At 37.0% G+C, this 24375-nt stretch overlaps 1 protein-coding gene across 2 annotated transcripts in view; it reads left to right on the forward strand.

Annotated features, from left to right (window-relative positions):
- The first annotated feature begins 9786 nt into the window (after positions 1 to 9786).
- Positions 9787 to 24375, forward strand: part of CORIN (corin, serine peptidase) — a 211302-nt gene continuing 196713 nt past the window's right edge. For both annotated transcript variants that reach the window (XM_074229502.1, XM_074229503.1), the window contains exon 1: positions 9787 to 9908. In XM_074229502.1, coding sequence (XP_074085603.1) covers positions 9834 to 9908 — 75 coding nt within the window. In that variant the 5' untranslated portion in view covers positions 9787 to 9833. The remainder of the gene's footprint in view (positions 9909 to 24375) is intronic.

The following is a 24375-nucleotide window of genomic DNA, read 5'->3' on the forward strand; positions in this document are numbered from 1 at the left end:
TACATCCTCTGGAGATGTACACTTTTAAAAGATAGTGGGTCCGAAAATGAGCAATGGAAGAGTAAAGGAAGAAAAAAAGCCTGAAATTACAAAAGATGTCATGAGGAAGAAAACTGAATTAAAGATCTTGAGTTTAAGCACATGCATCAATGGGGAAGATATTAATCACAGTTGGATAATATGACTTCTAGGTCAGGGAAGAGTCCAGGCAGCTATGGATAAACATTGCTTGAAACATGAAAATTAATGAGGCAGAGGACCCCTGTGTTCCCAAAGAAAAGAAGGAATCAGAGTATTCCTGAATAATTTTAAAGTTAAATAAGAATTATGAAAATGGTGGCCTATACAGCAGAAATAATTGACAGATTAGAAAACTTGAGTCTATAGTGACAAGTCTCACCAAGAAACAAAAGAGAGAAAAACTGATTGGAAATACAAATATAAGCGAAGAGCAATTTAGGAGAAGAGATGCAAAAAGAATAACATTAAAAAAAAACTAGGATCACCACACAAATATAATACAATGATTGAGAATGAAGAGATAATTTGAGGAATATGGGTATCCCTGAAAGAAGGGAACGAGTTAAAAACAATGCCATAATTAGAGATAATATATAAAAAATCCAGCTCTTCTGATGAATACAGAAAACAAAGTGCCAATTGAAAGAATTCATAGATTGTGTCCAAGGAGGAAACAAAAAATTCTGTAAATTCTAAGACATCTCTTGGTTAAATTTATTCCAAAGACAAGCAACAGTTTAAATTTAAAGAAAAGGGAGTTCAAATAACAATTCTGTGCCTATCTGAAACTACAAGAAGGAATGGAATACTGGTTCTGAAAAGAAAGAAGCTCAAGATACCACCCAAGGTGACATTCTGTAAAGTTGAACCTAATCATTAATGGCGGGGGGGGGGGGGGGGGGAGGATGGAGGACATTGAATTAAAAAAAAAACCCTACAATATTCTAAGAATTCCTAGAAAGAAAATCAGACCTTGGAAAATACCATCTACATCCAGAGAAGAATCTATCAAGTCTGAATGCATACTAAAGCTTACTACTTTCAATTTTTAAAATTTATGAGTTTTTCCCCACTCATGGTTTCTTCCCTTTATATTCCGATTCTTCTTTCATAACATGATTAATATGAAAACATTAATTTTCATTATAGTTATACATGTATGACATTAGAGTGTTCTCTGTCAGGAGGAGGGGGAACAGGGGAGGGAAGAGGGAAGGAGAAAAATGTGAACATCAAAATCTTACAAAAAATGACAAGCCTATCTTTACATGTCGTTGGAAAAATAAAGATATTATTTTTAAAAAAGAAAAATGAAATAAAATGAAATAAAATCAGACCTGAAGAAATGGAGGAAAGTATTAACCTAACTCAGAACATTAAACGTGAATAATTTGAATAATCCAATAAAAATAGCAAGAAATTTGATAAGAAAACAAAACCCCATAGTCTCTTATGTACAAGAAATAGATTAAAAACAACAAAAGCATACATAAAATAAGAATGAGGAACTAGAAATATTTACTATGCATCAAGTGAAAAAGGGTGTGGTGGGGTTATAATCAAGTTATCAGACAAAATAAAAAAATGTAAAATATCACAAGGAATAAACAAGGAAAATATATTATGCTTAAAAGAACCATAGGTGACAAATCAACATCAGTATTAAACTTATGTGCTTGAAATGTCTTAATATCCAAAATTCATAAAGGAAAAATTAGTTTCACTTCAAGAAAATAGACAATATTGACAGGAGATTTTAATATCTATCTCAGGTTTGGATTAAACCAGTAGACAAAAAAATAGGGAGAATATAGAGTGGAATAAATTGTTGGAGAAACTAGAGCCAAAAAACTTATGGATATTCTAAATGGAAATGATAAAATATATATTATATACATACATATTTAACTACATATATGCATATATGATATGTTATATGTGTATATAAATAGAAACATATATGTGTGTATATATACACACAAATATATGTGAATATATATGTATTAGGACCACATGAAATTTTTGCAAAAATGTACCACGTATTAGAGCACAGAAATATTGTAAACAAATGCAATAAGGAAGTTCTTTTATACATCTTTTACAGTCTATAATGAAATAAAGAAAATAATCGGTTCAGGGACTGTAAATAAAAGACATATAACCAAGTGGAAACTTAACAATGAAATCCTAAGTAATGACTGAGTAAAATAACAAGTCATAGAAAGAATTGATACTTAGATGAAAGAAAACTATTATAATGGAATAATATACCCAAATTTCTGGGACACAATGAAAGTAGTCCCCAGGGAAAGAAATTAATGAACTGAATAAGCATTTAAAAAATTATAAATCACCTAAAAATTATAAATCCAAAAAATAAACAAATGTAAAACAAGCACATGTGGGAAATCTCAAACTATAAAAACCTAAAATAATAAAATCTGATTCTTTAAAATAAACCAAAAAAATTTATAAACCTCTATCTAATCTCATTAAAAAGAAGAGGGTAGAAAAATAACAAAATAGTAAAGTCAACAAAATCGGAAGAGATAAAAAGATTTATTAGAACCTATTATACACAGTTACTTGCTAACAAAATGAAGAGGCATTTCTTCAAAAATTTAAACTATCCAAAGACCAAATAGAGATTTTATATAATTCAGTTTCAGAAAAAGAAAATAGAACTGGTTACAAAAGAAACAGTAAAGAAAAATCTTTCAGGTTCTGATGGCATCATAAAATTCTATCAAACTTTCAAAGAGCAATCAGTACTTATACTATACAAATTGTTTTCAAAAATAGAGAAAGAAAGCATTGAACCAGATTCCTTTTATAGTCCTAAAACCTAAGACAGGGAAGGATGAGTTACAAAAAGAGAACTATAAATCAATATCATTAATAAATATCACTTCAAAATTTTTAAATAAAAATCCTGTCAAAGAGAAAAGTTATTCATCTAAGAAATCATTTTTTAAGATCAAGTTAGATTTATCCCAGGTACAAGGATGGTTCAACATTAGGAAAGCAATTAGCATAATTAATCATAAACATTTTTGTACATTAAGGGCATTTTCTTCTTTCTTTGATTACTTATGGCCAAGTAGTGGTATAGCTGGGTCTACCGGTTTTAGGAAGTGTGTAACTCCAAAATTTCTTTCCAAAATGGTTATAGTTATTCACAGGTCCACCAATTGTGCCTCAGTGTTCCCATTTCCCTCAAGTACCTCTGTTATTGATAACTTCTTTTTTTTTTGGTTAACTACTCTAATGGGCATAAAATATAATCTCAGAATTTCTTTAGTTTTCATTTTTCTGATTAGTTGAGATTTAGAGCATTTTTTTTCATATGGTTAAAATTTGATTGGGTGTTTCTTTTTAGAATTGTCAATATACTTAGACCATTTATCATTTGAGGAATGATTAAATTTTGTGTAAGTTTGAATCAGTTTCTTATATCTTTAGAAATGAGACTTTTGTCAGAGAGTTTTGCTGAATAGATCGCCCCCAAGTTGTTTCCCTTTTAATCTTAGTTCTGTCAAATTTGTATACAATTTTTTAGATTTTTTGTAATCAATATTGTCCATTTTGTCTTTTGTAATCCTCTCTATTTCTTACTTGGTCATGAACTTTTCTCCTATTCATCTATCTGACATGTAATTTTCTCTATGATTCTCTAATCTGTATTTTATGTGACCTTTTATATCTAGGACTCATACTCATTTGGAACTTATCTTGGCATGGATAAGGGGTATTTGTCTAAATCTAATTTCTCCCCTAACTATGAAATTTTCTAGCATTTTTATTGTCAAATAATGAGGCCTTATCAAATAAATAGGATCTTTGTATTTATCAAATTCTAAGGTCCTAGATACATTTACTTCTGAATATTGTGTTCCAATGATTAATCTCGATTTTAAAAAATATTTTATTTATTTGTTTTTTCAACTACATGCAATGGCAGTTTTCACCAATCATTTTTACTGTAATGTTCTGATTCTACATTTTTCTCCCCCCCACTTTTTTTTTGACAGAATGCAATCTGACATTGACTCTACACTTATAATCATGCTAAACAATAGTTCCATATTGATCATGTTGTGAGAGAAGAATCAAATCCAACTGGAAGAAAGAAAACATCAGAGAGAAAAAAGAATGACATAATATATAAGGCAACTTTCAAAAATTGAAGATAATAAGCTTTATTCTTCATCCAAACTCCACAGTTCCTTCTCTGGATATGGATGGTATTTTACAACACAAATCCTTCAAAATTATTTTTGATTATTGTGCTGCTGAAATGAACAAATCTATCATTATCATCATCCCATGTTATTGTTAATGTGTACCATGTTCTTCTGGTTATGCTCACTTCACTCAGCATCAATTCATGAAAGTCTCTCCAGATTTTTCTGAAATTCTGTCCCTCATTTCTTATAGAACAATAGTGTTTCATCACATAGAAATACCACAATTTGTTCAGTCATTTCCCCAATTGATGGGCAGCCCCTCAATTTCCAATTCTTTGTCACTATAGAAAGGTTGCTATGAATATTTTTGTATGTGTGGGAATTTTTACCCTTTTTCATGATCTCTTTAGGATACAGACCCAATAGTGGTATTGTTGGATAAGGGTATGCACATTTTTATTGCTCTTTGGACCTAATTCCAAATTGTTCTCCTCAAAGGTTGGATCAGTTCACAACTCCACCAACAATGCATTAGTTAGTATCCCAGTTTTCCCATATCCCCTCTAACACTGATTCTTTTCCTTAGTGTGAGGCAGAATTTCAGGGGATTAATCTCTAATTTTATTTTATTATTTTTTTTTTGCAAGGCAAACGGGTTAATGGGTTAAGTGGCTTGCTCAAGGCCACACAACTAGGTAATTATTAAGTGTCTGAGACCAGATTTGAACCCAGGTACTCCAGGGCCGGTGCTTTATCCACTACGCCACCTAGCCGCCCCTAATTTCAGGGGATTAATCTCTAATTTTAATGAGCACCAAATTGTTTTAAGGTAATTATTGCTTTGTAATATCTCAGTTTGACTCCTTTTGTTCCCATTTCCTTTCATTACTTTTTCTTGAAATAATGAAAATTTCCTCTAAGTGAAGTTTATCATTATTTTTCTAATTCTAGAAAGTAAATCCTTAACAGTATGACTGATATGAAACTGAGTAAGCCACTTTTATCATATTGTCTTGTCCTTCCAATGAACTGATATTCTCCCAAGTATTTAGGTCTGTTTTATATCTGTAATTAGTTGCTTATAGTTGCATTTATATCATCCTTGCACATATCTTAGAAGGTGGATTCAAGTTTTTTATATGTTATTATATTATTTTATATATTACTGAATAAAACATTATATATCATTATATGATATATAGTAATTTAAAATGGAATTTCCATTTCCATTTCTTCTAGTTTGATTTTATTGGTATTATTTAGGGATGTTGACTATTTTTGTAGATAGACTGCTACTGCTGTTGCTAGCTTCTGAACTTTTTTCTTTTTTGGTGTATCACCTAGGACTTTCCCACCTGGGATTGCCACTCCTGTGCAGGTCTCCTTTTGAGTCCATTCTGTGGCTAGTTCTGTGACTTGGAACTGCCTTATAAAAAGCTAGAGATGAACAAAGCATTGATTCATCATTAATATGGTCCATAGCTAATGTCTTAAGGAACATCTGGAAGGAGAAAAGACTTTAGAGGCTTAATATTTCCGGAGCTGTGAATTGCCTTTGTTATATGTATTCTCTGCAAGTTTGCCTCACTACAACTGTGCTTTAAGTTTATGTCTTTCTTTTCTCCCATCCTAGAATCTAGGAGTATTTGTGGAAAGAGGTTCTTTTAACCTATAGTAAGAAATCCTTTATAATTATTGTTCTCATTACCCATTTCCTAAAGTAAATGCCTGGCTGATTGTTAAGAAGCACACAAGCTAGTTTTAGGAAGATAATTGCTTAAAAATTACAACTCTGAAAGTAGTATATTCCCCTTGGGATGTGATCCACCAGAGCCAGTATAAAGTGTCAGGGTAGGAGTATTTTAGAACTAGCTTGAATTGGCTTGTGTGAGAAAATTGTTAATTCTGTATTTATGTCTTGGAAAACAGCAAACAGTACAAATTAGGACTTGGTCTATTGTTTTGTTGAGAGTCTAGACTAAAGAGAGTGATATGGAATATGTTAATAATGCAGATTAAGATTAAAATAAAGTAAGTATATACACACAGACACACACATACACACACACACATTAGAGCTGGGTAGGGAGCAGAGGAACATATGTTACGTTAAGTTTGTCTCTTGTCTAATTTTTTTTTTTGGTATGTGTTCCCTTTTGTCTTCTCTCTTATGACAATAATGGGTCTTGAAATTTTACTTTTATTAGTTTTAAATAAATTTCCTCTCAAAAGATTATACCCCACCCTCATCTTGCCTATTTAAAATTCTTGGATTTTAATTATTATTCCTATTGGTTATTTGTTTGTTTTTCTGTACAATTCCTGTTCTGAATGCTACCTCCTCTGTGAAGCTTTCCCTTAACCTCTCAGAATTTTACTTTGCTCCTCTATAAAATGGGGATACTTATCTAATATAATATTATGTTAAATTTGGACTGAATACATACTATTAGGCCCTAAGTCTTATGAATGTTCCAGGTTGTTTATTTTGGTATAGAGGTGGATCATGTATAAGGATAAAACTAAGCTTAAACAATTTTTTTTCTGTAAATTATGCCATTTTATTTTGCTTTTCTTCAGAGTATTTCCTTAGTGAACTTTGAATTAATACCATATTTCTCCATAAATTTAATCAACTTCTGTCTTTTTTTGGGGGGGGTTCAATAACCTTAGCTAGGTGATCAGAACTCTCTATATATGTTTTAAGCAAGGATTTCATTCCTTTTTTTTCCCAAATAAACTTAAATTATTTTAAAAGAATTTATATAGTTTTATCATAGAGGAAACATGGCATATAAATGGGATAAGACTACATTTTTTAATGATCTTACAACAAAGATTTGTTATAAAAATTTTAATCTCATTTTTAATAACTACCTGATTTTTGTATTTGACTAAAATCATGCAAAGAAAAATATATTTTAGTTCAATTGGTAAATTTACAGCTAAGTTTTCTCCCTTTCTTTCCCTAATATCAAGAGACCCTAATACAACTGAAAGTCAGGAAACTGGAGTTTTAATCCCCTCTGTATGTGATCTTTTTCATTTCACCTTTCTCAGCTTTAACCTCCTCATTTGTAAAATGAGAGGGTGGTACTAAGATGATCTTAAGGGTGCCTCCTGTCACTAATTTCCTATATTTCAATGAAGTTTGTTGGATAAAGTTAAAAAAATTTTTAATTTAAATTTTAAGATATCAACTAATAGAGACTAATTCCCAGAGGAAGGTTGTATTGTTTTTCATTTTTGTTATTTTGAAAGCTCATCTTAGCAAGTCTCTTCCATCCTTAATTATTCAGAGAGTAAATTGTCTATTTCTATACCTCCTCAACAACAAAAAAACTCCAAAACATTCAAGGAAGATAATCACTTAAATGACTTCCCCCTAAAACTCTAAAAGTAGTAGATCCCCCTGGGGAATTCACCTTACCAGAACCAGTATGAAGTGTCTGAGTCTAGTTAAGGCAGGAGTGTTTTAGAGCCAGCTTGAATTGGTTTTCGAGAGACAATTGTTAAATTTTCAGGAAATGCATTTACATCTTGAAAAACAGCAAACTATCAAATTAGGACTTTTGTTGACTATCTAGACTTAAGAAAGTGATGTGGAATATTACTAACAGTGAGATCCATTGCAGGCTTCCTTAACCACCTCCACCAGGGGGCATAAAGTGGAAGACAAAGAAAGTGAAAAAACATACAGAAAGCCTTCTCAGCAGTTGTAGATTCATTGAGTTCCTAGGTTCCTATATGGAAGACTAATAGGGACTTTACAGACCATTGGCACAACCCAGTTTAACAGAGTAGGAGAGTGAGGTTAACTAACTTGCCCAAGGTCATAGAGAAAACTGAGTTGGAATGCCTATGAGTTGTTACCTCATTCCACCTCATCTCTCTAGCCTGTTTTTTGTATCAGACTGTTCCCATGCTTGGAAAACTCCTTGAGCTTCTCAGAATTCCTAGGATCCTTCTAGATTCAGCTTATGCATCACCTTATAATGAAATCTTTTTTATTTTTATTTTTAGGTTTTTGCAAGGCAAATGGGGTTAAGTGGCTTGCCCTCAAGGCCCCACAGCTAGGTAATTATTAAGTGTCTGAGACCGGATTTGAACCCAGGTACTCCTGGCTTCAGGGCCGGTGCTTTATCCACTGTGCCACCTAGCTGCCCCCTTATAATGACATCTTGCTTGATCTCTCCAGGTGCCCCCAATTATCTTAGGACTTTTATAGTAGATGGTACTTTTGATTTGCAAAGTGTATCATTTTATTCCCACAACTCTGGGAGGGAGGTACTAATCAGTTAAGAGACTTTCCCAGAGTCACTTGACTCTGAGATCAAATTTTAACTTAGGTCTTACTGATTCCAGTTCTAGCCCTCTATTCACTTTGCCTGCTAGGTGATGAATAATTCGTCTCAGCGTTATTCCATTTAAACTCCTTTTGCTTTTTCATTGCAACTGCCTAGCTCTTAGGCCTGGTCTAAATATAGACATAATAGATGGGTGCTGTTCATTTTTTATCATCTTTTGTATTTTGGGGGTATTTGTTTTGTTTTCTCATTATTCTGAATCTCTGATCACTAAAACCCGATTCATGACCACATCTTGAAACCTCCAATACTTTGTGAATGTCACAGAAAACAATCCGTTCATGTGATCGAAGTAGTTCCACAGGCATTTGTGAGATGGACTAAAGAACCAGTGCTGAGAAGCTGAACCCTAATGTTCTTAGGTCAGGAAGAGTATGAGTTTGGTGAAACTTCCAATTCAGCAAATTTGAGTTTTTAGGGGGAGTTGGATAATGCATACTTTTTCGAAAAGTTAATTATATTGCTGCAAAATCTTTTTACAAGTTGAGAGAAGGGATTTTTACAGTAATAATCGGGATCCAGGGTTGAACCTCTGAAAAATGGGTTAGACTAGATGATTGCCTTATTCCACAGTTGAAACTGCCTACACCTGATGCTCATTATGTCGGAAAGCACAGCATCATATTAATCCCTCCTTGGACTGAAAATGCTCTGCTTCTAATTGCCCCTGTTACTACTGGTGCCTGCCGTTACTTGGCTGCTTTGCGTAAGCTAGTAAGATCCGACTAAATCTAGAAATTCGTGCTCCAGGTTGGAGTGTGTGTTTGTGTGTGTGTGTGTGTGTGTGGCATTACTGGAGAGAAGGGTAGGTAGGGACAGTTTATGCAGCAGAAAGCACCCCCCCCCCCACTGTGCTGCACGTTTCTCCTCTTCCTCAGTTTCCTCCCCTTCATCCCCGAGATGCGACCCTCGCAGTTCGCGGGGGCCTTTGGGTTTGGGGACTACTTCTAGAATTCTTTCTGCCCTTGGAGAATACCGAAGAGGCGGCGAATTTGAGTGTTTTCTTTTACAACCCTGGGGGGGGGGTTCTAGTCATTAGAGGTCTGCTCAAAGTGGGAGGGGAAGAAGGAGGGGGTATCCCGACCTGGGAGGGGGAGGATCGGACAAAATGAGCCTCCCCCCGCCCCGCTCCTCTGCACGTGCCCTTTTGAAGGCGACAGATAAGGAACCCGGAGGGCTCGGTCTGTTCTCGCAGTGGCTGGCAGAGGGCTGGCAGAGGACACCTCAAAAGTGCAGAGCCGCCGGCGGCGCCGGGACCATGTTCTCCATGAAGCCGTTCCCTGCCCTGCCTCCAGAAGAGCGCTACCGTCCAGTCCTGGGCCAGCCGGAGCCGGTAAGGGCAGCTGGCCCCCGGGGCTCCAGGTGCCCCCGACCTGGGCCTGGGCATGCGGCTGCCCGGCGTCCTCAGGGGACCGGCGCACAGCTGCCCCCGAGCTCCTCAGCATCCCTCCCCTCCCGGCGGGGCCGCTTTTCTCCCCACCGCCCAGGGTGCCCCCGGGGAGACCCAGGACGGGTTTCTGCAGGTTTTTAGGCAGGGTGCCCCGGCTTACCTCGATGACTCGCACCTTCCAAGGGTGCTGGACGGCGGGGGCGGCCGCTCAGCCCTGGGTCACCCCCTCAGCCTTGCGCCCAAAGGGAAACGCGCCTCCTTTGCCTTGGGTCCCGGGGAGAGCGAGGGAACCGAGCCGGCTCTGGACGAGGCTGGCCCGGGCGCACCCCGCCGGCCCAGCCCGCGGCCCTCCCGGGGGCGCGGCGTCCGGGGCTCGCTTCTGCCACGCCGGACCCCCGCTGCCAGCCCCCCGGAGTTTGTGAGGCTCGGCCAGGCGCCCCGAAGTGTGCGTGCCCCGGAGGAGAGCCGGGATGGGGAGCGGCGAGGCTGGGGGAGCCGGTCCTGCCTCCCGTCTGGGACCGCTGGCCCCCGCCCCCAGCCCCGAGCCCCCAGCCCCGAGCCCCGAGCCCCGAGCCCCCCCCGAGCCCCGAGCCCCGAGCCCCGAGCCCCCAGCCCCCAGCCCAGCTCCGCTCCGGCCCTTCAGGCGGCGCCGGGGAGGACCAGGCGCACTTGTTGCCTAAGGAACCCCGCACTTTCCCGGGCAGATCGCAGCCCTCGGAAGTCTGGGGTGGTGATTCAAGAGCAGCGCCCCAACATTCCAAGGCTCCCCTTACTCTTGGGGGGAAGGGGAGAACACAGGGCAAAGCTCAGGTGCCTGAAGACACACTATTTCTTTCTTTCTCCCTGCCCTCTCCCTCTTCTCCTACCCCCTCCCTCCCTCTCCTGTCCCCTTCTCTGTTTTGGGGGGCAATCTGGGTTCCCTCTCTTGGCTCTTTGGTTACTCTTCCTCAGTAACGGGCAGCCTAGAGCATCAAGGAACAGAGCTTGGCAAGGAATCCCCCGTAAACAGCAGAGGGTTCTAAGTCACAATTGTTTCTGAAGAACCCAAATTTTAGCCGGGGTCCTTGGAACTTAAGAACCTTTCAAACAGTGACTTTAATTTTTAATGCCGAGGGTCTGGTGCATTGTCCTCACTAGAACGGATGGTTCATTTCTTTTATTTTGGAGAGAAGTAGAACTGGTTTCTCCAACATAAGCAGATTTTCTGCGTTTCTGTTTATTAAGCATTCTTTCCCGAGCTGTGTATAAGGGACTTAATTTTCTTCCAGAAAACTTAGGTACTTGTCCTTTGAGAGCTTACAATTTAAATGTCAGGACTAATATAACTCATCGCCAACTAGTGTGAGCTCCTGGAAGGGCAGTTTACCTACCTTTCTCTACTTCTGTTTCTTCATTCGTTAAATTGAGAGCGTTAGACTGATTTCAGAGCGTCCTTTCAGGTCTCAAACGGTATATTCTCTGGTTTGCCCAAATAACAAGAAGGGAAGAAGAGACTAATTTTGTAATAAAATGAACAAGAAATCATAATATGATAATTTCTTAATAATAATGATGATGATAAAAGTGTTGTAAAAACGCTGTCAAGATTCACGTTGGGAGCACTTTTTCTCTACTAATTATCTTGAACAATCTTGGAAAAGTTTCACTGTGTAAACCAGATCAATTTTGAATCCCACAGAAATGATTTTTTTTTCTTTTTGGTTGATTAAAGACTCTCCTGGAGAGAGATTTATTTTTAAGTTAAATCCATTATTAAGATAGAATGGGTGATTCTAGTATACTTAATCTTCCATTTGTCCTTTTCCCCAGTTCCCCATCTCCCCAGTTCCAATTTTAGGGTTAAGTCAGGACATTATAACTCTTAAACTGTAACCTCTTTCTTTACAGAACTTCAGTGACTTGGCTGAAGTCATGGCAAAATCGGGGTTTGAACACCACTTTTCTGATTGCAACACAATCATCCTTTTCAGTGCTCTACCTTTCTCTCCTTAGGGTCATAGACCTTAGATTTAGAACTAGAAGATTCTTAGAAGCTATCCTCCAACCTCTTATTTTTTCCAGATTAGGAAACTGAAGAACAGAGGAGTAACTAGTCCAGTTTGATAAAGCTTGTATTTCTGGTAGAATTTGAATCCAAATCTTCCTGACTCCAATTTTAGCCTTTTATCTGCTAGACCAAATTTCTTCTTCCCCTGCTGCCCCAAAACAAAAATTAAAAACAAAATCACCTTCACATGTGGAAGAATGAGAATTGATGTTTAGAGATTAAGAACCCCTTTTATGGTAGATGAATTATGGACTTGCTAGAGAGTTTCACCAAGAGCTGACTCTTTATTAAGGAGGTATTTTCTTATCTGACACTATTAAGGTCCAGGAATATGTTAGCATTGTTCTTGGACAAGCCTCCTTCATTTTACTTTATCAAGTGAGAAAAGAAAAGCTGATTTGAGGAGAAAGCTAATTTTAAAAAATTAAAACAATTTAAATTTAAATTAAATTTATAATTAAGAACAGCAAGAAGGGGCAGCTAGGTGGCACAGTGAATAGAGCACTGGCCCTGGAGTCAGAAGTACCTGAGTTCAAATCCAGCCTCAGACACTTAATAATTACCTAGCTGTGTGTCCTTGGGCAAGCCACTTAATCCCATTTGCCTTGCAAAAACCTAAAAAAAAGGCAATAAGGGGGAAAATCAGCATAACTGATCAGTAGAGTAGAAAAGGCTGAAAATATATACAATATACCACACACACACATACACACACACACATATACACATATAACTATAACTTGGTATTTTTGCAGCATTCCATTTTTTATCTTTTTCTTGTTTCTGTTTATGTTATTGTAATCATTGTGTATTTTTGAATTCCGTTTACTTTGTATCAGTTCATGTAGTAGATCTTTCTATGCTTTTGTCTTCATAGTAATCTTTATGCACAGGGTCAATCCATTATATTCAAACATGCTACTTAGTTTAGCAATTCTTTATTTCCAATTCTTTGCTCTTACAAAAAAGTTGTTCAAATATTTTGTTGTGTATGTCAGTCAACTTGTATTTATTATATTCCTAATGTATACTAGGCACTATAGGCACTTTTCTGATATGTCTTAGGCTATATGCCTAGTAGTAGAATCTTTGAGTCAAAAGGTATGAACATTTTAGTCACTTTATTTGTCTAATTCCAAATTGCTTTCCCTTACAATGGAAAAATGGTACTGATACAAAACTCCACCAACCAATCACTAGTGTACCTTTTCTTCCCCCTGTCCTGCAACATTGACTATTCCAATATTTTTGTCATTTTTGCCAGTTCACAGGGTATGAGCTGAAATGTCAAGGTTGCTTTGATTTGCAATTCTCTTATTAGTGACTTGTAATTTAATAGCTGTAAATGCTTTGCAATTCTTCTTTGATGAACTGTTAGTTTAAATCCTTTGACCGTTCATCTGTTGGAGAATATTTTTTTTTGGTCACCTTTATTACACATACATGTAGATGTATCTTAGCTATTTTCAGAAAAAATTGATACAGATTTCCTACCAAACTCCATTTAATTGCTTCCATTCTTATTCAAAGCACATTACTTTTGTAGATGCAGAACCTTTCCAGTTTGACTAATCAAAGTTGCCCATTTTATCTTTTGTAATTGCTTTTTAAAAACTTTAAAAAATTTTTTGCAAGGCAATGGGATTAAGTGATTTGCCCAGGGTCACATAGCTAAATGAGTATTAAGTGTTGAGATTGGATTTAAACTCAGGTTTTCTTGACTCCAGGACTGGTTTTGTATGTTAATGCTGTAGCTATTTTCAGTGACACTACATAGAACATATACCCAAGAAAAGTTTTTCTTAATCATCTTAAAAATTAAGCCAATATTCTTACTTTTTTTTAAAAAAACAAAACCAGCCCTGATCATAGGGAACTGTTGGTAATGAAGTTTCAGTTGTTCACAGAATCATAAATACTGTGTTTAGAATCTATATTAGTTTAACAGAACATTGAGGTTTTGTTCAGACCAAAATCTCTCAATCTTAAATCCATGTAGCCCAAGGAAAGTGGGTTTTGCATTAGAAATATTATTTTTTCATTAGAAATATTGTTGCTATTATGAGGAAAAGCAATCTTACTCTTCCAGAGCTAGACCAGTTGCTCCAGTCTCTCCAGGTACCTTGAGGAAATGGAGGGGTGGGGCTCTATTTTCAATATTGCTAATGTTTTAACTACCATTGGTTGTGTTCCCCCATTGTTAGTGACTAGCACCACCCTTTCCATTTACCAAGAATTTTACTTCAAAGATATATTGACAACAAAATGTATACATCTCATTTTCTTAATACGTTGAGGATGTATTTTCCCCTATCCCACATAAGGCTAAGGGGTAGGGTAGGGAGTAGACTCAAAACTGGGTTTAGTTACTACCTAACCTCTGTCTAACCCAAACCAGATGCAGCATGACAGCTGGGTGATGAGTCAGGATGCTATTACAGTGAGCCTGGGTCTCAAATGTCACTCTTGGAGGTCCTTCCTTGGTCCTCAACATACTGATGCTATACTGTCAGCAAACCTGTGGACTCTAACCCCTAGATTCCTGCCACTCACTTTTCCAAGCATCTGAAACTTTCTAGGTCAGAGACTCCACTGCTGTCACCCAGGAGAGAAAGGAAGTAAGATAAGGACACAGTGCTTTTAATTGAGCCTCAGAAGGGAGAAGGGTCCCAGGTCTTCTTCCTTACCAAATGACCTCTCACTGGATGCTATGAGTGAATTGCTTTGATTTTCCAAGGTCTAATGAAGCAAAAAGAAAATTGATGGGTGATTAAGATCATTTAGATACCTCCCTGTCCAGTCAAACTCTCCCTGGATTAATGGAGTAGCTAGCCAACCAGTACTAGATTATCCATATATTGTCCACCTTTTGTCCAAGGCATGTCCCATTAGATGTTATACTGATTCTTTTGGAAACATGCTCCCTAGACTCTTCATTTGGTTCTGTGCTGCTGCTGATGTTTGTCCTTCATTCTCAAAGAAGACCATGACATCAGGGAGGTGATGCCATGACAAGCAGGTGAATTGGATTTGAGTGAAGGGGTGCTGTACTAAGTCACTAGTTTCACTTTCTTCTCCAAAGCCTTCTGGGTCCAGTGACCAGATATGAATCAGGATGACTGGAGATGGTCCTGGATGTGAGGCAATCAGGGTTAAGTGATTTGTCCAAGGTCATACAACTAGTAAGTGTCAAGTGTCTGAGGCTGGATTCTAACTCAGCCTCCTGACTCCAAGGCCAGTGCCCTATCCACAGCTTCACCTAGCTGCCCAAGAGTGTGTGCTAGGACCTAAACTACATTCTCTCTCTCTCTCTCTTTCCCCTACCCCACCTAGCCAATTACCCAAGAAATGAGGAAAATAGGAAAAAATAGTACTTTTGAAACCAGAGAACTAGAATTCTTTTTTTCTACCACATGTTATCTGTGTATGACCTTGGGAAAGCCGCAACATCTCTGGGTCTCGATTTCTTCCTATAAAATAAAGAATTTGAAAAGTTTCCTTACAGCTCTATATCTTTAGACCTATGAGATGAGAAGAGACAAAACCTGATAGTGGATAAAGAGCTGGTCTTAGAATCAGAAAAATGTTGTATCACATACTGACTCTGATGCTTAGAATTGTGTGACCCTGGTAGCTCATCCATATCTCAGTGCTCCCGGCAACCTGCAGCAGGACAAATGTAGTGAAAGTGGCTACCAGCATCCATGGAGGGATTTTCCTTATTTGGGAATTTTCTGCATCAGCAGGATCACAGAACATGTCCTCATCCTATGAAGCAGAAAAGGAAGAATTGAAAATGACAAATATGGAGTGTGAAAAGATGAGAAAGAGGTCGTGTTGGAGAGAAGCCAGCGACCTATCAAAGATATTCACTCAAAGTTAGGTGATGTAGTCATCATATGAGCAGTCTGTTCTGGAAAACATTTAAATTTGGGGGTGTTTAAAAGGCCATTTCTATCCCCTGTGCCTCTGTGAGTAGTCTGTTTTAACTTAGAAAAGAGTCCAATCATGATCATAGAGCTCTTTGGTTTCTCTAAGGCAGTGGTAGCATGACAAAAGTTTTAATATCTATGATACATTACAGTTATTTGTATGTGTCAACTCATCTCCTAGAATGTAAGGCCCTTGAGGATAGAGTTGGGCTCTTTCATTTTTGTACATATTATAGAGCCTGTGACAATGCCTTGGTTTAGAAATGTTGCTATTATAAATGTAGTTTGAATTTAATATTTATCACATTCTCATGTTTGGAATGTACTGTCAAAAGGACTTTGATTTTCCATAGTTGAACTGAATTTATTGTGCTGAGTTCCATGTGGTAGAGCTGGAGTAGACTTTGACCAGATCATTTGTGGCAAATACTTGGAAAATTTTCTAAATCATTAATTGCTTACTAAATGTTTAAAGTTCAAAAATTTGTGTGTGGGAAGAGGGTAGGATTTCTTTTTTTCCCCATCATTATCATATTAAATTTAATGTACATTTTAAACAACTATAACCAAGGGGCAGCCGGTTGATTCAGTGAATAGGAAGACTCTCATCTTACTGAGTTCAACCTTAATCTCAGAAACTTAATAGCTATGTGACCCTGGACCAGTCACTTAATCTTATTTGCTTCAATTTTCTCATTTGGAGAAAGAAATGGCAAACCACTCCAGAATTTTTGCCAAGAAAACCCCAAATGGGGTCATGAAGAGTCAGACATAATGGGGAAAAAAGGCCAAACTAAATGAACAAAGTTCATGATTCATGTATACTGCTCTTTTTTGTTCTTTGCTAACATAATCATGTTTCTTGATCATTGGGTCATATGACTTCAAGTCTCTCTAGACCTGCAAGTGATTTCATGAGCTTTCTCCCCTCATATTTTTGAGGGGAGGTATATCCCTCTATTAATTTTTTTTTACAGTTTGAAATTAAGCTCTTAAAAAAAAAGCATTTCTGCATGCACTACAGAACAAAAAGGGATTCCCTCTGCAATCATGAATCTTCATTTCACACTATTTTTACTTTTTTTTTTAAAGTACATAATAGGGGGTGGCTAGGTTGCCCAGTGGATAGAGCACCAGTCCTGGAGTCAGGAGTACCTGAGTTCAAATCCCGCCTCAAACTCTTAATAATTGCCTAGCTGTGGTCTTGGGCAAGCCACTTAACCCCATTGCCTTGCAAAAAAAAAAAAAAACCAAACGCAAAAAGTGCATAATTAATTCCACATATTACTTTTAGAACTTTCCTTTTCTGTGTTTCTGAACTTCCTTCTGGGTATTAGAAATTATTTTAATGATTTTTTTCCCTATACCAATGGAACTACTAGCTCCTCAGATTAAAAAGAGAAAAAAATCACATTGTATAAAAATCAGTCAAGCAAAATAAATGAACACAATAGCAAGTTTTATTTAAAAAAATATGTATATCAATTTTTTTGCACCTGGTGTCTATCACCCCATCTTGAGGGTAACATGAATTGCCACATGTAGTCATTATACTGATCTGTACTCAAGTCTTTCAAAGTTGTTTTTCTTATATAAATTGCTCTCCTGGTTTTGCTCTGATGCTTTGCATCAGTTCATATTAACCAGGATTCTTTGAAATGATCTTTTGACATTTTTATGGAGCAGTAACATTCCATGGTATTAATATACCACAATTTTTCAACCATTCCTCAGTTGCTTTAGATAATCTCAGCTATATAAGACACTCCCACCCCCCCTTAGATTTTAGTTTCTTGCTTTTCTTTATTCTGTAGTCCATCCCCACCTCTTCCCTTTTTCAGGTTCAGAAAGTCGGGTTGTCTTTGGAATATATTCTACCTAGTATTAAGCAATGTTACCATTTTTCCCTGCTTCCCCTAGATTTTTCCCCTAGTTAAGTTTGATACAATTATATAAAAAAACTGGGTATGAATATGCTTTCAGCTCTTATAGTCTATTCCAGATGAGAGTTAGGTCCCTTTAATACCTATTCTCCTACCCCTTCCTTTTTGTATAGTTTTCTTATTCTGTGCTGTAATAATAAGAAATAACAATATCATCCCTGCTTCATTTCTACATGAGTACATATTTCTTTTGCTCTGCTTTTTATTTCCTTTCTTCAAAATCTCAGGAAAGAGAATTCATTTTTAGGATTTTTTAAAAAATTTAATTCCTTCAATAAAGTTGAATTTTTTTTGAGGGGGAAGAAATTTTGTTTCTATAAAATTTCTGACTTAACAGTGGAATATCGTATGAATATTGTACCTTTTCCATCAATGAAAATCTTCCTTTACTCAACACTCCTCTCTCCTCTTTCTCACTGAAAAAGGAAAACAACCCCCTCTGTAATAAACTGTGATTTGGCAAGAGGAGATGAGTTTTTTACTTTTTCACCTTACATTCCTTTTGTCTATTTTGTAGAGTGTTTTTTAATTGCAGTTTTTATGTTCCATGAGTGTTCATTGCATTTTCAAATCTTATTTGCTTTAAACTTGGCTCAAATAGCTCTGATGCAAACTATTTTTTTCTGAGACTTTTTAAGTTGAGGAACAGCTGCTGATCTGCATCGTGGAGGGAGTTGAGTCACTCAGAGTTTCACACACTGATGAAACTGTAGGTCTCAAACCATGGATGAAAAAGGAGAAACAGTAGAGAATTAAGACAAAGTATTCTAGGAAAGTTTGAAGTGGTGGGTACTAAAGGGAGAAGATGAACTCTTAGCTCATCCTGAATGAATATTGAGCAATCTGAAAGATGAAAATGAGGAGCCAGGGATCTATTTCAAACCTTTGTGGGGGGAGTTTGGTTCAAATACACAAGGATAATTATCATCTCAAGGGTGGGGGGGAGCTTATACAATTTGGGGGATTGTAGAATTTGGTAGGGAAGGTAGTTTGGAACCAGACTGTGGAAAACCTTAAATGCCAAACTCTAAGGACTTTGTATTTGATCATGGAAGTTGAGGTTTCTGAGCAGAGGAGTAAAATGAGAAGTCCTGCAAATTAAGAAGATGATTGTGGCAGCTGTGACATGAGTGGATTGTAGAAGACAGAGACTGGGGAAATGGGAGATCAATTAGGAAATGATTACAATATTCCATTATGGTAATGAATGTGGCAAGTTAAACTGTTTACACTTCCCTAATTGATTGTTTCATCTCATAGATTTTCCAAACCTTTTCATCTCTTCTAAAATTAGTTTTAGGCATCCCTTTCCCCCTTTCCCTACCAAGTTGAGGATCTTGCCACATATTTCATTGAAAAAAATTGATTCTACTCATTATCTCACTCATCTAATTTCACTCAAATGTCTAATCCCTATCATCTCCTGTCTGTCTTTGTGTCTCACAAAGAGGTGATTCAAATCCTTGTCAAGTCAAAACTCTCTGCATGCTGTCTTTTTTGTTGATGTTTGTTTTTTTGCAAGGCAATGGCATTAAGTGATTTATCCATGGTCAAATAGTTAAGTATTAAGTGTTTGAGGCTGGATTTGAACTCAGGTCCTCCTAAGTCCAGGGGCAGTGCTCTATCCACTGTGGCACCAAGCTGACCCTTACATGCAGTCTTGATCCCATTCTATCCTATTTTAGTGAGCATTGTCTGTTTTATCTATATTTTTTCACTAATGTTCAATCTCTTGCTGTCTGTGCCATCCTTGACCTTGGATCACTGCCACCATCTCTGGCCTTTAATCTTACTTTTTATTGAACAACAGCAATATAACCAAACAACTGGAGAAAATCATGAAACCTATGTGTCACTGAGAATACTTTATATTTGTTACATAACCTCAAACAAGCCCTTGATGCTGCAAGGGACTCCTTTAGCAACTCCATAATTTATTTACTAACCATTCACCACAGTAGTTTTTTCCAAACCTTTTCATTTCTCCTCAAACCTTCCATGGTTCTCCTATTTCCCTTTCCTCCCCCCCAATTTCTTGGTTGAGAACTTTATCTTATATTTTATTTAAAAAATTGAGGTCTTTCAGCAAGACTTTCCTTTCCTTCCCCTCCTCATCTCATGTCACCTAGATTGCTTCTGCCACTATTTCTTCTTTCACCCTTGTCTCATATAATGAAGTGGTCCTTCAGGTCAAGGTCAATCCCTCTACATTTACATTCCACTCCATTTTCAGCAGATTGCCCCACTCTCATTCCCATTCTCTTATTTATCTTCAATCTCTCCCTATCTTTTGGCTGCTTATATTTGCCTATAAGCATACTTACGTTTCTTCTTCTTTTAAAAAAGTCTTCATTTGATCCATTCTGGCTGCCATCCTCTCTCCTTTGTGTATAAACTTAAGAAGACTGTACACAACAGGTGCTTCTACTTCCTCTTTTCTCATTTAGTTCTTAATTCTCTCCAGACTAAACTCCAACCTCATCATTCAACAGAAATAGCCTCTCAGTAACCTTTAACACTTTAATCTTTAATACTACTACTAATCACATTATTCTGGACTTCCTCGTCTCTAGATTTTCATGACTGATCTCTTTCCTGGTTCCCTTTCTATGTATCTGTTGCTCTTTTTTTTTGGATTCACCTCCTAATAATGGATTCCTCAGGGTTTTGAGCTTTGCTATCTTCTTTTCTGATCTCCTATACAGCTCCTCATATCATGACTGTATTTCAGTTCACTTTATAAATATATATATATATATATTTCACTAGCTATTCTCCATCTCTTATTTTTTTAATTTAAATTTATTTTTATTAAAGATATTATTTGAGTTTTACATCTTTCCCCCAATCTTGCTTCCCTCCCCCTCACCCCACAGAAAGCACTCTGTCAGTCTTTACTTTGTTTCCATGTTGTACCTTGATCCAAATTGGGTGTGATGAGAGAGAACTCATATCCTTTAAAGAGAAGAGAAGTCTAAAAGGTAACAAGATCAGACAATAAGTTATCTGTTTTTTTCTAAATTAAAGGGAATAGTCCTTGCACTTTGTTCAAACTCCACAGCTCCTTATCTGGATACAGATGGTACTCTCCTTTGCAGACAGCCCAGAATTGTTCCTGATTGTTGCACTGTCCATCTCTTATTGTAAGTCAAACTCTAATTCTATCTTATTTTATAGATGTTATGGATCAGGACTAGTTTGGTGATTGTGGATAGAAAGAGTGAGACAATTGGGAGAGATGTGGGATATAAAAAGCATGGCAATTGATTATCTATGGAAGAATGTGGGCAAAAGGTTTAGGGAAGTTTCTAAGACTACACACCTCTGTAACTTGGAGAGTAGTGGGGCCTTTGACAGAAAAGAGGATGAATGTGAGAACATAGATCTTTTAAAAAAAACTTTTAAAAAGTTTTCCATTAGTTTATTTAGTATTTTATTTTTCCTGTTAGGAGATTCTTAATATTGGTTTTTAAAATTGTTTTCAAATTTTTTCTCTTCTTCCCTTCCTCCCCAATACCCCCATTGAAAAAAGTAAGCAATTAGATATTGGTTATACATACAAAGTTATGCAAAACATATCCATAATAGTCACGTTGTGAAAGAAACATAGAACTCCCCAAAAAACCTCAAGAAAAATAGTTTAAAAAGTGTGCTTCAATCTGTATTCAGACACCATCAATTCTTTCTCTGAGAATGGATAGCATTTTTCCTTCTAAGTCCTTCAGAGTCATCTTAGATTGTTGTGTTGCTGAGAATAAGTTGTTCACAGCTGATCATCTCACAATAATGTTATTTCTTTGGAAACAGCACACTTCATTTTTACATCAGCTTATTAAATCTTCCTGAGAGCATCCTGGAGAAAGAACATAGTTCTTGTCACATAGTTGGAGTTTAATAAATATTGGTCAATTTAAGACTGAATCAGTTGGGACCTGATGGACTCATTTTATTTCCAAACTCCATAGAATCTGCTTTCGCAACCTAAGTTTTGATAGAGGGTATATAGAATGATATACTATAAATAATGTTGCTAGCCTAATAAATGTGTATAAGTAAGGTTGCCCTTTGGTTTGTGGTCACAGTGGCTGTTTTCTGAACCTGTTTCACTGTTTGTAGCTCTGCCTTATCACTGTAGCTTTTGCCCATCTCTTCTCAGTAACTGGGACCAGCTTTTCTGGTTGCCACGCTCATTTGTTGTGTCCATCCATTGTTGCATCTCTCTTCTCTAGCCTTGAAGTGCTGCTTCCCTGTGCCTTTAAAACATTTCCTTTTCCCACCCTGCTGGCAATCACTGAGTCAGCTCACCTTACAACAGCTGCGCATACGCTCTGCTGGCATCCTTGCTTCATACATGTCCAGACCAGCCGAGGGGTGCTGGAACAAGTCTTCCTTCAGAGAGCTAGTTGGTGCCAGCTGATGCCCTATTGGTCATCCTGGCTCATCAGCTATTGCTTATAGCTGGAACTGATCAGTCTCCTTGAGAAGCAAACAGTGGAAAGGGTGTTGGATCCGTAATGAAGCTACTTGGGGTCAGACGTGATTCTGCTACTTTATTTCTTGTGTGATCTTAGGCAAATTACAATCTCTTTCCATCCTAATTCCTGATACATAAAATAATAACCTTGTTATTATTGATGAGTTCTAGGGTTTCTTTCAGTTTTATGTTCAAGATCCTATGATCCTGAATAGAAGATGTGGGACTGTCAGTTAATTTTGGCTGACATGAATGAATGGTACAGGATAAGCAGGTATGAATGAGCTACAACAGTTTAAATGATGACATTTCATTTTCTTCCTTCCCCTCTCTCAATCTCCATCTCTTCGAAATTTTTCTGTTTTTGAAGATGGTGACAACATCCTTCCAGAGACCCAAGTTCACAGCCCCAGTGTGACTTTGACTCCTCACCCTCCCTCCACCCATATATCCAATTAGTTATCATTTTGTTATTTCTACTTCCACATGTCTCTTAACTGTTTCCTTTCGATGGATATAGTCACCATCCTAGTTTAGTTGCCTGGACTATCAAGATCTTCTTAATTGGTCTCCTTACTCAAGTCTCTCTCCATCCAGGTTGTCTTCTACCTTCTATATAATTGCCAAAATGATATTTCTAAGAGCTCAGATCTTCCTAAACTTCAGGGACTATTGATTTTAGGATCAAATGTTATTTCATTTTTATCTTTTTAAAATTTTCTATTTTGAGTGTTTTGGAATCAGGATGAATTTTCTTTCTGAGTTCAAATCTGGCCTCAGATGCTTACTTAACCCCGTTTGCTTTAGTTTCCTCATCTGTAAAATGAGCTGCAGAAGGAAATGGCAAACCTCCAATATCTCTGCCAAGAAAATTCCAAACGGGGTCATGAAGAATCAGACACAACTGAAACGTCTGAACAAGTACAAGAAAATTTTTGGAGGACTACGATCCAAATCAAGTACTTACTAAGTTTAAGCCTCAAATATTATGTAAAGAAAAAGTCTTAAATAATTTTTAAACTTTTCCTAAAGTAGTTACTATACAGAGTAAAGGGAGATAGCTTCAGTGGCTAGAGTTCCAGAACTCAAATCAGAAAAGACTCTCCTATGACTATTAACATGGTTTTACATACATACATATGTGTATATATGTGTATATATATATATATATATATATATATATATATATAAAATTTATGTAAGTTAATACCTACATTTTGGGAGTATGCTCAAACTTTCATTTTTTTTCTTATGTTTTTGTAAGGCGGTGGGGTTAAGTGGCTTGCCCAAGGCCACACAGCTAGGTAATTATTAAGTCTGAGGTCGGATTTGAACTCAGGTCCTCCTGACTCCAGGGCTGGTGCTCTATCCACTGCGCCACCTAGCTGCCCCTGCTCAAACATTCATTGAAGAAATAGACAATAAAAATTTTTATCTGAATTAGGGTAAAAATTGTATCCATTATACTGATGGTGGGGTGTGTGATCTAAAAAGTCAATGTATTCCTGCTTAGTCTGTAGCTTACATATTTGATTTGTGTAGTAAATTTGGAGATTGTCAGATGTGGTAAGGAGTCTTGATGTAAGAAATATAGCTTCAATTATTAGCTAGATGGAACTGTGTGTCCTTTAACAAATTATTTCTCTTTTCTTGGTCATCATTTCTGATTCTGCAAAATGAAGATACTAGACTTGGTGACCTCTGAGGCCCTTTCCATTTCTTAATCTATGATGCCAAGTCTAGAGCCCTGGAACATAAAAATAGAATCAAGATCTAAATGGATTTTGAGGTAAAGCTTCTTTATTACCAGCTGTGGCCTGGCATTTGGAATGTTTTGTCAATTGTTCTTCCTAGGGGAAATGATAAGAAATCCTATTGATTTGGCAGCTTAACAACTGCATTTTTTTCCTTATCCCCTCATTTCAATCTCTCAGTGAGATTTAAAGAAAACAGACCTAAAAATCCCCAAATCAATTTAAAAATTAGTTTTTTATGTTTGTCTCTGCTATGCCCT

This window comes from Macrotis lagotis, chromosome 3 (assembly GCF_037893015.1).
Source record: "Macrotis lagotis isolate mMagLag1 chromosome 3, bilby.v1.9.chrom.fasta, whole genome shotgun sequence".
NCBI lineage: Eukaryota > Metazoa > Chordata > Mammalia > Peramelemorphia > Peramelidae > Macrotis > Macrotis lagotis.